This window comes from Cebidichthys violaceus, unplaced genomic scaffold (assembly GCF_023349555.1).
Source record: "Cebidichthys violaceus isolate CVI_PGR_0920_01 unplaced genomic scaffold, fCebVio1.0.p SCAF_2, whole genome shotgun sequence".
NCBI classification, from domain to species: Eukaryota; Metazoa; Chordata; class Actinopteri; order Perciformes; family Stichaeidae; genus Cebidichthys; species Cebidichthys violaceus.
In genome coordinates, this window is record NW_027176372.1 from 9158019 (window position 1) to 9172656 (window position 14638).

Here is a 14638-nt window from a genome sequence, read left to right on the forward strand (position 1 = left end):
GAGAGAGAGAGGGAAAGCTGTTTCTTCACGCCTCCCCCTGCTTATTTAAGAATCGTTAGTTATCGGGGGGGCACAGTAGCCCTGTGCATGGGCCAGGCCTCCTGGGGGGCCCACCCATAAAGTCGAGCCTGACCTGAGGTAATGTGCACCACTGATTTGATTTCAATCCTAGAAGGATGATGCAATTTGTGCGGAGCTTGGAGTTTGCCTCCAGAATCACTATGAACTCTTAGTGTGTTTAACTCCAATCGATTAAAATGTAGCTTATACAATAGATTATGAAGTAAAGTGAGAAACTGAGAGAAAGTAAAACTATATGTATTTTAAAAAATTTTTTAGACTATACACTTAGTCTAACTTACATTTAGAGTAAAATAGATGTTAAAGCAAGGTATGCTTTAGGGCGGGGCTACCTCGTGATTGACAGATTGAGTGATCCAGTGTGGGAGTTGTCTTTGTTTCCGTTTTAGAACTTTAACCTTTTCACACAGTGTGTTTTCAGTTCATGAAAGTTAACTGTAACTCTTTGGTTGCCCTTACCCTTCATCAACGTTGGGTGTTCTTAGCTCCACCCTCTAGTGTCACCTCTGAGTTAAAGAAAACAAGATGGCGACAGCCAAAATGCCGATCTTGAGGCTTCAAAACGACAGTCCACAAACTTCCTCTTATTGTATACAGTCTACGTCTGATACTGATAAAGTCTGGAGATAATATGCATCGTGTTGTTTTTTCATCCAGAAGGGGTGTCCCCCCCCACGTCAGTCCAATGTCCTTTGGCCAGAGGTTGTGTTTGTCACATTTTGCGTACGAGCGATGCAGTTGTCCTGCTCTTCTTGTCTCGATTTCTTTAGGTATTGGAAATTGTCACGGTGGCCCTCTCTCCACTCGTCATCATCATCATGCTCTAATGATGCCAAAGATGAGTTGAAAGCAGCCAGTGGGGGTCGTGCTGCTGCCCTCTCCCCGACTGTGCGGACGGATATCAGCGCTCATCAAAGAGTCCGCGAGATATTTTCTGTTAATGATACGATACCGATTCCTCTCATCCCCCCTTTAACTCTCCTTCTAATTGTATAATTACAATGATGGTAGATATTATAATTATAACTGATAGCAGGTCAGTTATCGTGGTTTTAGTTATTATAATCATGCTAAGAGTGGAACTGTTAATTACAGATGGAGTGCATTCAGAACTGTAGCAGAGGGCTTCCTTAATCATAGAGGTTACATGTGATTGCTCTTAGTATTAGGATGAATAGACCGGATGGAAAGGAAACAGTGTATGACAATTCCTTTATCCCTCCTTAAACACACAGTGACATGAAAACTGTGTTTTATAACAAAATCCTTCTTTTCTCTCTTAAAACCTCCACACATTGGGGACATTTTGGGAATTAATTGGGACGCAAATATATTTCAATATTAACTATTACGAATTTTTGTGAATATTACGCTTCGACAAAATTAGAAAAAATCAAATCCACTCCTTAGTTCTTCCCTTTCACAATAAAAGCATGAGACGTTCCAGAGGGAACTCAAATTCACTCAGAGCCATTTTGCTAAAAGCTAAATCAATAAAATAGCTTACAGTAGTTGAGGCTATGCAGCAGTTTACCTCAGACAGACTCCTAGACGCTGCTCTGAAGGATTCAGTTAAATCTCTCTCGCATCTAAACTCCTCCCACAAATTCATTTTCATCCAGAACAGCGTCAAATTACAGAAGATGAGACTCTATTTTCGCTTCACCGTGACTTGAAAAGAAAAAGAAAATACTCACCGCTGTTACTGCTCAGATCATAGACAAAGCATAAAATAATTCCAGGCAGGGAAACAAACATGAGCAGTTGTAAAATTAGGTAGAGTTTGTAAACTGAGACAAAAAACAGAACAAAGGCAAACTATAAAACTGTAACCGTAGTGCTCCGACACGCTCGGGAAAGGAGGGGAGAGCGGAGGGTTATTCAGTTGGATGCAATCTGCAACCTCACCACTAGATTCCTACACACTGCTCCTTTAAAACAAGATTCAAACTGGCCTGGAGAACCACTCACAGACATGCCACTATGACCTCAGTCTGCTAGCTCCTACAACCCACAAGTACAGATTTATGATGACTACGGGGATAAGTGGAGAGCAGGGCCACCTTTCAATCAGAGGGCCGGTGGTTCGATCCCCGGTTCCTGCTCTGCTAGTCTCATGTCAATGTGTCCTTGAGCAAGACACTTAACAAAATTGCTCCAGTAGCTGCGTCTACGGTGTGTAGATAGCTACTGATTTGTAAGTCGCTTTGGATAAAAGCATCTGCTAAATGACTGTAATGTAATGTACGGGGTTAGCTGGTCACAGAAATCATACATGTTTGGATAAGTTATGTGCTCTGGTGTTCAAGATTAATCCTCAAAAATATATAAATGTTTTACAGGAAGAGAAACAAGAGTTTGGTATAAAAAAAATATGCTAAGATATAACGGTATAATTAAGACAGAGACACGGATTAGAACTTGTGTCACTGCTTCTCCTGTGGGAAAGTGTCCCAAAACGTCCCCACTGCACATCGGCCCTCCGTGTTTTTATCTCGTCGTCAATCTCTCTCTCTCTCTCTCTCTCTCTCTCTCTCTCTCTCTCTCTCTCTCTCTCTCTCTCTCTCTCTCTCTCTCTCTCTCTCGACACAGACACAGGGACTGATCAACATAAACAGAGAGGAAAGAGTGAGAGAGAAAAGAAGAGGAGAAAATGATTAAGTTGGCGGGACAGAGAGGGAGAGAGAAAGACAAAGGCGAGACGAGACGGACTGGTAACAATGCAGACAGGAGGCGGAGATGAAGAAGAAGACAGAGTGAGAGACAAAGAGATGGAATGAGAGCAATAGAGAGAGAGAGAGAGAGAGAGAGAGAGAGAGAGAGATGAAGTCAGTGGTATTTTTCTGTGCATGCTGTTAACAGGCTTATAGCAAATGAGTGCATGGTGTATTATCAAGCTTTTATAGCCTGAAGTACAACACAACACACACACGCTCTTAATCAAATACACACACACACAAGCACATACAGTGTACACATGCCGACTTATACTCACACGCATTTACGCCAGCAAACTCATAAGTACAAACACGTGCTGACAGTCTCTCTCTCTCACACACACACACACACACACACACACACACACACACACACACACACACAGACGCACACTGTCATTAGTATGCTGTGGCTCGACGCTGTGAGGGCAGCAGAGGAGTATGATGAATATGTTTTTGGCACGGAGCGAGGAGACGGAGGAGAGGGAGGGAATTGAAAGAAAGAGCAGAGGAAGGAGGGATGACAGAGAGAGGGGAAAGGAGGACAGGAAGCGAGAGACGGCAGGGAAGAGAGCGACGTTCTTAATGACTTTAGAAACTGACGGGGGAAAAAAACAGCAACCCAATTACCGCTGCAGGGCCGTCCTTTTGTCTCTCTATCTCACCCTGCGTTTCTTCTCTTTTCTCTCCGCGAGCTCGCCGATGACAGATCACCTTGGCCGGAGCAAAGTCAGGCTCAGAAAGCTCCGTCTTCATATAAAAATACAGTCGCAGCTGGTGAAAGAATAAATGTCCGGCACACAAGGGGAGCGTGGTCATGTTTGCAGCGCAACTGGCTCACTGCAATAATATTTAGACAGGTTTTAGGAGCTGTTGTGCAGTGAATGTACTGTTGTGTGACCTAATACATCAAACTTAAGGAGATTTAGCTGAGCGGCTTCTATGGGTTCGAGAGATTTACATCATAGCATACAGGGTTTGCCAAGGAAACTGGTTAGCTGAGGCTAAGTGCATGCAACATTTTAACTTGTCATAGTAAAGAATTGCCCAAGTGTTACTCATGACATTAACGATGACTCAGCTCCGTCAAAGTGTCCCAGTGACGGCGATGCATGTCAGCATGTTCAGCCATCATTAATAGGGTTTTTTTCCCCCCGAGTTCCCGGCATCGCTTCGCGCCCGCTTTGATTAATCACTGCGACACGAACGCGCGATCAATCAATCACCCCCCCGCTGAGCCGAATCAAGACAGATCCTCACGCATCTCATCTCGTTATCAAAGTAGTGAGGAGATGGCGGCTTCAACAACAGACTCACCTCGTGTTCCCCAAAGCTTAGTAAGACTGTTATTATATTTCATAACAATGCAATAGCGTCCTCCTTTAGGTGAGGCGGGGACACCACCACTGTCAAATGCTGGCGTTGTATCTGTATTCTTCATGAATGTAGTTGAAGGATCGCGGTGGAGTTTTTGACCACTGGTAGTGCTACGGAGCATTGTTTTCACGAGTGGGTCCTCATTTTGTTGAGAGAGATAACACACGTGATACTCTGTCTCCACTGCAACTTTTAAAGCTGGGGGTAGGTAACATTAGAGAAACGCTACATTCTATAAGTTAAACAACCGAAAAACCCACTCCGCCGTTGCCAACTCCTTTCCAATGAGAGTAGCTAGCAGCGCTAGCAATAAAAGTTGCAAGAAAGTTGCCAAGTCATCAACACCGACAGCCCTTCAATTCAGGCCTCCCTCCGAAAGCCGCTTCCCCCAAAAGTATCACGATGAACGTAAACACACACACACGGCTATTGTTAGCGCTCACAGGTGTTAAGCTAGCAGCTCGTGGAAGACTCATACGGGCCACAGACACCAGATTTTATTTTTTTGCCAGAGCATTTGATTTTTTGATCACAGTCACGATGAAATGACAATTTTCGAAAACAAAACATTCTAAAATACCTCACTTCATATTCCTCTCTATAGTACTACTATATGGTGTTTTATTATAATGTTATTGTCATTACATTTTTAAATTGTGCTTGCTTTAGTGTCATCATTTGAATATTTTTGTATGCACTTCCATATGCTGTATTTTTCACTTTTACCGGTTCAATAGTTTGTTCTTTCATTCTATCACCTCTTATATTTGCATCTTATTTGTTTATATAAGTCTATATATATTTCCTTTTCTTACATTTCACCGACTTTGTATGATCGTATTTCTCACGTTTTTTACCTCGCTCTCACACCTCTGTTTATGTATGCGCTCAGTGCTCAATGATTTGTTTTTTTTAATTTAAATTGTATTAAATCTTTTAATCTGCAAAGCACTTGTTGTTAAGCTTGAAAACTGCGATACAAACAACATTATTATTGCTATTAAACAGAGCACAGTCTGCTGCAGAATGTATCCACACAGAAAGCAAAGTGCAGAGGCTACTAATTGACCTTGAAACAGAGGTGACTCGTAACAGATGGTCAGCACAAACTGCAGCAAACAAGAGTGTGTGCGAGGTACAGGACGCCATCGATCAGTGAGTTCAAAAGGCCACCCAGTAAATGGAAGGGGTGAAAGCAACGAGGGCTTAAAGGTGGAAAAGTAAATAGAGAAATCTCTTCTCGTTGACATGAGAGGAAGAGAAACACGCACTCATTTGGTCCGTGACCTTCTGCACACTGCTGGTATTACATGTGTCAGATTAACACAGGAAATAGTCCACTCAAAGGCTGAGTGATTGTCTGTCTCATCAGATGTCAGTGGGAATATAAAAGTCCTCGGTGGACCGGCAGCCGACAGAAAGATGCAAAAAAAAGAAATCGGGGATACAGAGTCTCTTTGTTTTGCACTCGTGAAAATCCAGTAGCTGCTGTGTTCTCCTCAGTGCAACCTCCATGCAAGAGTTGCATCAGAAAATTGAGGATTTTAAAACCCGGCGTTCAGGTGTTAGAGAAGCTTTATAAAGTAAAACGACAGCGCACAGACGAGCGGAGAACTCATTGTTGAGCTCCGGTTGAAGGCGACGCGGGGGCGTTTAAAGCCTTGTTAAAACTGTATCGCCGGGCCCCGACGTGCAACGCTGTGATGCCTCGCACCCACATGAGAAAGAAGGGAGAAGGGGATATGGAGATTTGACGAATAGAAATAAACCATATACGGAGCGGTCTCCCAAAGCTTTAAGGGGTTTGTCTTGCTTTCGGTAAAACAGCTCGCCCTCTTTTGTCAGGAACAACACTTCCAGCCGCGTTGTAACCGAGGAGATTGAGTGAATAAACACCGGGTTGGGTTGTTCTTTTTTATTTAAATCCAAGTAAAGCCACCAGCTAGCCAAATATATTCACTCATAGATCCTCTGCGTGAGCCCTGCAAGTCTCCCAAAGCCAAAGATCTGAGGAGGTTTGTTGTTGTAGCCCGCAGCTACGCATCGATCTATCAGAAACTTCACTGGTCCAGTTAATCACCTTATTCTTCGAGAGAGACGGAGAGGGAAACAACAAGCCAGAGGCGAGGAAAGGTCCTGTTTTTGTTCCAGTAATTCATTTTAATTGTCGGGTTTCAGTGCTTGAAGATGAATTAATTGCTGATATTTGCTGGGGAAAAAAAACAACAATTTTATTATTTTTGTTTTGTTATCGTAATTGATGTAGTCATGTACAAAATTGACTCGGAGTTGACGGAGGGAGAAAAAGAGGATGAGAGGGCAGGAAAAGCTTCACTGACAAACCTAATCACCCCATTCTTCTACTGAAAGGAGGCGAAGTGTGAATAGGAATAAAGGAGTGAACCGAGGCCGGGGTGAAGTGAGGGAGCAGGGAGGAAACAAGGGAAGGAGGGGATAAAGAGGAGAGAGGGTTTTTTTCTCATTTTAATGACAATTAAAACCCTCCTCTTCTTCTCTTCGAGGAGCGAGAGAGGAAGAGACAGAGAGCAGATTGAGGGTCAGAAGAGAGGAGCTTTAAGTGGCTAAAAGGGAAAAACTGGAAAGTGTCTTAGAGTTGTATCGATTGGTACAGTGTATGATTTATCCTGTAGCTTTTATTCCTTTTAAAGTACTTCACTAACCTTGTTTTTATATCTATATATCTATATATATATATATATATATATATATATATATATATATATATATATATATATATATATATACTGTATATATATGTAGAAAAGGCTGTAGGAATCAAGAGAACATTATGGTACTATTATTATTATTTGTCGTAGAAGTCAGTCAGTTATGTTATTTATTGTGTCATGCCCAACCCGCTTTAAGACCCCATACTAATATTTATTTTCAAATATTACTACTTTTTTCTCTGGTAAATATTAAGACTTTTGTTTTTTTTCAATTGTGACTTTTTCCTCAATATATACATTTTATTTCCAAGAGACTTTTTTCTTGTGTTACTATTTCTTATATTATGATTCAATTCTTAAAATCTCAGATATTATTTTCTAACAATGGCCCTAGTACTCGTACCCTAGTCACACCATCACATGTCACCAACGCAAGTAAATATTGCAACATTTATAAACAACTGAATGCTCTATAATAAACTGTTTTACAATTTACAAGTTTAAAAGTAGTAATGGTAGTACTATTAATAATAGCAGTTGCTGTAGTATTTGTCTCTTCTGCAATGTTATTAAATATCCCGATTATGGCACTCAAGAAAAAAATGCATATGGCGGATGAATCATTTTTAGAAGCTGTATTAATGCTACACCTTTTGCAGAACTATACGTACATTGTGCTGCTACACACACACACACACACACCTCCCGTTGTGTGGGTTTGTAGAGACTTAATGAATTGACTTAAACTATTAGAGGATCAATAAAAGCAGATGTTTGTTACATCATTCGTCTTCACTGTCAGCCATGGATTCATCAGCCTCACAGTTGCCACTTAGCATGAATTCGACAAGATGCACAGCCGCTGACATCATCATGTTGGTCATTCATGCTCTCGTGTCATAAACAAATCATTAAGTTACCGTATTTGATACAACGGAAACACATGCTAGTGAAATCCTCTATGTCTGCAGAACAAAAGAGCAAATTTACCCATATTCTGTATCCTTTTAATTATTGACATTTGAGTTTGATCATAGCAATAATAAAAATACACTCAAAATTCTAACTGTATATAGTGATGTAACTGACATTGTCTGTGCATGTGTATTGACAGGTGTCTGACAAGCCCAAAGCCAGAGGCACAGCCCAAAGGTAAGACAAATGGCCGCACTCTGTGTTGTAACGCTGTGATTTATTTAAAGGGGAGACGACATGAAAAGGTTTTTCAGTGCTTGTGCAAACACACATGGATATCTGGAGTCCCTACCAACCCACACACTGTGAAATAAGACAACCCAGTTTGTGGACTACCTTGATCAGAAAACATGTGATTCTATCAGCCAATCAGATTCTGCTCTCCTTACTATGTCACATGCAGGCTCATCAGAATATTATAGAACATACTGTGGAGTATCTCCCCCCCGCAGCGAGAGAACTACCTTTGCAAAGGTGTACCATATGTTTCTCAGAAGCCAATCAGAGCAGGCTGGGTTGTTTTTAAAGAGGGGGGTCTTAAAGAGACAGGCGCTAAAACGGAGCGTTTCAGACAAAGGGTGAGTACAGGTATATTCAGACAGACAGTATGAGAAAAATAAGGTTTCTTTTGAACATTAAAGCATGTTAACATGTTCTACTAGAAACCCAAAATACAAGTATGAGACTGAAAATGAGCATGATGTGTCCCCTTTAACTCAATGGTATATCTACTGTGGAGCAGAGATGTTCACATTTTGTCCATAAAAGCTTCTTGGATGGAGTTTGTTACATGATGTAAGAACTCTAGGTGTAGTCTGCATGAGGACATTTAGCTGAAGCACTGTCCTTCTGCAGTATAGAGCCTGGTGGCCAGTGTGTCTTTGGCTGAGTAGATAAAGTCGGTGCGTGACTTTCAGTATCAACCAAACAAGCTATAAATAAAATGATCTTTGCCCCGAAACATACAATCGCGGCACGCCACGGTCGGCGTCGCTGTGGTTCTCTGTAGCTGTTGTTTGAAGCGCCGTTAAGGTCAAAGACGTCCCCGTGACTGCGGCTATCTCGTTAAATCTAAAAGATGAAGAGGCGAAGGTTACCGGATGGCGTTTAAGCGCGGATCAAAGATTCGGTCCAGGATTTGTAAACGTCTGAAGGTTATTGCACATGCATCCACCATTAAGCTTTCTGGAGGTGCAGGGGCTCTAATTCACTGAAACATCTGCGGTGGCAGGTGCCCACTCGATAACCCCCAGTCACCAGTCTGCACTCACACACACTCCGCTCCGTACCATTTGAAATTAGGCAGCAGATGTCCTCTATGCTCGGCATTTGTAGGCTAGTGCATAAATCTCTCCACATCTGAGCGGGGCTTCTGCAGGCTCACCTGGGATCACGGTAGAGACGTTAAATCCTGCGTATCATCGCACATGAATACATACATGATGATAGAAGGTCAGTGAGTGAGGTTTCCTCAGCCCTCTTTTTTTACTAAACGTCGTCTCATTACGGCTTAACAAAAATGTAATATGGGAAAACAGAGAGCATATGGTGAACATATGGGGGAATATCAAGGCAGTGTGTTGTTGGAATAAAAAGATTTGCCCTGGCTTAATGTTGGATTTTTATTCAACGTATTTAGAAAGTGTGCAGAGATCAAACATTGTACTTAGATACAATTTTGAGGTACTTGTTCGTCACGTGAGTATTTCCATTATACAATGCTTTTACTTCACTACGTGTCAGAGAGAAATATCTTACTTTTAGTCTATTAGAGTTATTTTACAGCTATAGTCACAAGTTACCTTGCGATTTTAATTTACAAAACACAGAACTAAGTTCATTGCTCTTTCTTAAGTGCACAACATGTCCTTTTCTGCCGCTCGGGGTCTCTCAATCAAAACACAAACAACTTTCGGCGATGTCGTGAAGTGGTGGGGGATCATGGGAGTTGTTGTCTTCACCAGAGGCTGGTCCATAGAGGCAGAGGAGGTTGATCCTCCTTTAAAATACTAATAAGACTAATTGGGTGAAATTACCAAATCTCAGTATCATTTGTCAAATATTTGTGTCCGTTCTTTAGGGGGGAAAAAACAAGTATTGTGGAAAGATCTTTGCAGATTTGTCATTGGTCATATCTTTAAAGACTTTACTGTGTTTGAGTTTTTCTAAAGCCCAAGTAAAGAAGACAGACAACTGAATTTGATAATGATTTTGGCCACATCTTGTATTAATAAACATAAATTGAACAATAAAACAAGGTAATTTGCAGTAATAGTGCGATTGACCCCTGGCTCTTTTGTTATTTTCTTTGTATACTCTCCCCTCTTAACTGAAACAGTGTTCTTTTGTTTAATAAAAAAGAAAGTCATCTACTGTATAATAACTTGACTGTGGGTTGATTTTCCTCTTGTCCTCTCCGCTGGTCTTCACATCATAGCTTCTCCCGTTTAGGATTCCCTCAGTGTTCATCATTCAGGGAGTTTTTTACTAGGAGCCAAAAAAAGCTGACCAGGTGATTAAAACAACCAAGCAGTTTCATGTTAAACATCTGTGTTTCTCTCAAGCTGTTCGGCAGGTTGAGAACGAGGGGCTGCTAACCAAGCTTGGTTAAAAAGTACAGTTTAAAACATGTTTTAAAAACGTGTCTTACAACAGGATTAAAGTCTAGTCATGAAAGCTCCTGGCAGACAAACAGCAAGCTGACACATTTCTAAAGGGGGTATATAACGTTACTGAGAGGCAAGGCGACCTAATGAAACGGACCCTTACCTTGATTAATATTACAGCTTTCTCTAGGTTTGAAAATTGTTGGAAGCAAGTACACAACTCAACAAAATATATAACATAGGTCCACTTGTTTTTAGAGATTTTAATACTGAAAGGTTACATATTTTTCCTTTATCGGCAAAAAGGGAGACAAAAGAAAATCTATAGACTTGTGAGAGTGTTTTATTCTGTAATTTCAAATCAAAATTTAAATGGTAAATAAACTGTACTTGTATAGCGCTCATCTAGTCTTCCGACCACTCAAAGCACTTTAACACACATACAATTTAACAATACAGACTCGATTTGATGGAGAATATAAATGATTGACCACGTCTGATGATCAGTGGCAGAAAATAGCAGAGAATATTTCAGCATGGTCCTCCTGCTTTCCTCGTTTCAAAGCGGAACGCGAGGCGCAGGACTTCTTGTACTTGTCAATCAGCCCAGCAGGGGGCTGGAGCTACTGTGGAGGATTCTTTTGTTGTCCTGGTTGCAATGTCCTCACTTCATCACCCAGAATTCATATACCGTTATGTCAGTACAGGCTTAAACCATGATAAAAAAAAGATCTTGATTGTGAGTTCAGCTTCTTAAAGGAGCCTATTTGTTGGTGTTTTATTTAGATTCCATATTATCCCATGTTATTGTCTATACTGAGCATTAAGTGCTCCCAATTTGAAGACAATGTAGATGAACAAATGTCCACAATAATGTCTGGAGATGAAAACGTCTATTTCCATTTTCCCACAGTTACACTCTGTGTGGGCCACACGTTGTGATACATTATTGTCTTCCTGTAACATCTTGGGGGAACATGTCACCTAATTAATCATCAGGAAGAAAAAAAATGTTCGTTGTCTTTGTAACATCGCCGAACATCGGAGAGAATTCATGTAAACAGCTGATTTTTTTGCGCCGACATCAATTTTTCATAAGTTCATCTTTTGCTTGCAATGTGTTGTAAAGCTCAGCCTGGTGCATAAGAATATAAGAATCTTTTATAAATGAGGCTCGTTGTGTTCACAGTCTGAAGGCATTAGTATGCAAGTCTGGAGTGTGACTGTGTGTGTGTGTGTGTGTGTGTGTGTGTGTGTGTGTGTGTGTGTGTGTGTGTGTGTGTGTGTGTGTGTGTGTGTGTGTGTGAGCGAGAGAGCGTGTGCTGTGTGTCTGTGTGTGCCCCAGGCCATGTGTTACTCTGCTACCGCTAATGAGCCCATTCACTCTGCAGCCCAATCTACTGAGCACCACACACACACACATACACACACATATCCAGGGGGACGCTGGGACTAGAGATGCTGCGAGCAATCCACTGGCTATATCCCCCATGGAGAGCAACACACACACACACACACACACACACACACACACACACACACACACAAACTCTTCACCCACACTCCTCACACCATCCATACAGACGCACACTTTTAAAAAAAAATCCTTGCTCTGACAACCTCACCCACATACCAATCGTTATTCTACTGCCACACACACTCGTATAACCACCCACCCTATTCATCCCACCCTGGTGTATATTTGACCGTATCATTTTCATATTTCTGCTCAGTAATCTCTAAAATCTTTGTGCTATCTGCTTCCCTGTATTTCCTTCAGTGTGTCCTATATTTTATCATGGTGAGGAAAAGTACCTGGAGTTATGTAAATCTGTCTTTTTAGTCCAATTATTTTAATGGCATTAATTCATGACAGCGTGAGTCTGTGAGAAAATCTTTCAACTTGACAAAAAGTTGTGCTTGTCCTGAGGCTTTATTTAATTGATAATGTATTCATAGTGTTAGCACACTCACATGGTGGCCGTGTACATTGCTAGCAGGCTAACACTCACGTCTGTAGTGTCACTACGTTGGCTCTTTTGGGCCTTGCGGTCCTAAAACACCTGGTCACTCAAGACAATAGCAGGAGTTCATCAGTTTGTCCTCACAAATGAATTGGCGCTAGAAGCTCGGTGACAGAGTGGCAATATACAGTAGCTAACCGCTAATAAGTTAGCCATAAACACTGGTTTATCCAGTCAGTTACAAACGTTCTCCAAGCTAGCTGGTTTGCTAACTGCTAGTTAGCAGTTAGCTAACTGCCATTTAGCATACTAGCTTAATGGCAGTATGCTAAATGACAATTAGCTTATTTGAACGTCTAATAAACAAAACTTATTACAGCTGTAAAAGTTCAAGTGTGAAAAACAGTGTTCACACAGCTGCAATACGGTTTGTTTGGCCTGGTGAAATTGATGCTTTTTTAAATCAGATATCCCAGGGTAATGAAATAAAATACAGTCTCAGTCTTCTTTCAAGTGAATGATGGTGATAACCCAAAACAGGAAGGGTTGTCTTTACTTCTTGTTATGAGAGCCGCCCTTACAATGCTTACCAGATGCTATTAGAACTTTACTTAATCATTTTTTTATCGAGAATGATTTAGCTGCAGGAACGCAAACCTGCTGAAAAAGAAATCAGCTGTCTCATTTGACTCCTCCTGTGATGTCAATAATCAGAGATGAATGTGCTTACAATTGCGATCAATAATACAACATGCTCAAAATGTCGGCAAGTTGAAAAACACAGGCAGGTTAAGTAGCATGGATGCAACCTGGCAGATAGGTGCATCAAGTGTGACACCAGTTCAAATGTGATGCACTTCTTCAAACGCCGTCACTCCTGCTGCTGCCAGGGAGCATTACACTACATATGTAGGAATGGAAACCTATTATAGCCTTCCCTACAGTACTGCCCGGGGCAAACACACACACACACACACACACACACACACACACACACACATAACCACAAACACACACATGCACACACTGCTGAATGGAACCCATCAGCAACTGTGTGTGAAAAAGTTAAATTTTTCAGGCTTCATAATTTATGACGCACAACGAACCATCTACACTAAATTATCTGATTTTGGCTGATTTAATCCCTATTCACATGGGAGTAGTAGTAGCAAAGTCTATATTTTACTTAAATTTACTGACATTACCCCCCAGATATGATGTCAAGACTCTGCATAACATCCGAATATAATACAAATAGTATGCTACATGATATTTAGATTTAATGTTATAAATATTATGATATTTATAACATTATTTATTTATGTTTATTTAATATTCACAAAGGCCTCTTGCTCCAGTGTCCGTGCAAATAGGTCTCCAGTAGGACTGTACCAAACAGTTCAACACTTCATTCATAAAGTTGACATTAGAATTATTTTCATTAGTAACTTACATAAACATTGTGTGCAATAGTCCACTTTCCACCTTGTCTTCCGCTCTCTCAGTGATTGATGTGGCTCTCAGGCCTCATTTCAAAAGTCAATTATTACGGCTGTAATAATTTCCCAAAATGTTTTACCAAAATTGTCTGCTTCAATCCATATTTTGTTGGCGTTTGGCCTTTTAAAAACATTTTCTCTACTCTCCCACATGCACCTTTATTAATGGGGCAGTCCAGCAGCAATCTAACAGCACCATCAATTACTTTTATTTGACGATGATAACACAAAAATAAATTACCCCCATTTTTTGAGGGCAACAACGTCAAAAGGTATGACAACATCCATTCAAAGCTTCATGTCTTTGAACCTTTGAAATGCTGTTTGATGCAGCCTTAGTCTACGTGTCGTGTAACGAGATGGGCCTCCTCAATTTGCCCCCAAAAAAGCTGTCAGAACTTTAATATATAATTGCCAATGCAGCCTCAAAATTTTTGACCGAGAAAGAAGAAAGGCATGAAGAAAATAAAAAGCCGAACAAAAATACGACCCCAAATCCCCAAGAGGCAGATTTTGGACAGTAATGATATCGGCAAAATATGATAGCTAATTATTGGTGGAATATTTTACTTTTACAAATTCTTCATTTTACAAATTAAGGCAGACTCACACGGGAGTAAGATCATAGACGACCTCTAATTATTACAAACATGCGATTAGTGTTTAAGTTGACTTATTACATTATAAACCTCAGTGCAGCCTGCTAGACGATTTGTTCTGAATGATAAG

The 14638-nt window shown here is 40.9% G+C and overlaps 1 protein-coding gene across 1 annotated transcript in view; it reads left to right on the plus strand.

The window, feature by feature from the left end:
• The window catches only part of aff2 (AF4/FMR2 family, member 2), a 153489-nt gene that overhangs the window by 92249 nt on the left and 46602 nt on the right, over window positions 1-14638 (plus strand). The window contains exon 10 of the mRNA XM_068714237.1: window positions 7980-8017. Coding sequence (XP_068570338.1) covers window positions 7980-8017 — 38 coding nt within the window. The remainder of the gene's footprint in view (window positions 1-7979; window positions 8018-14638) is intronic.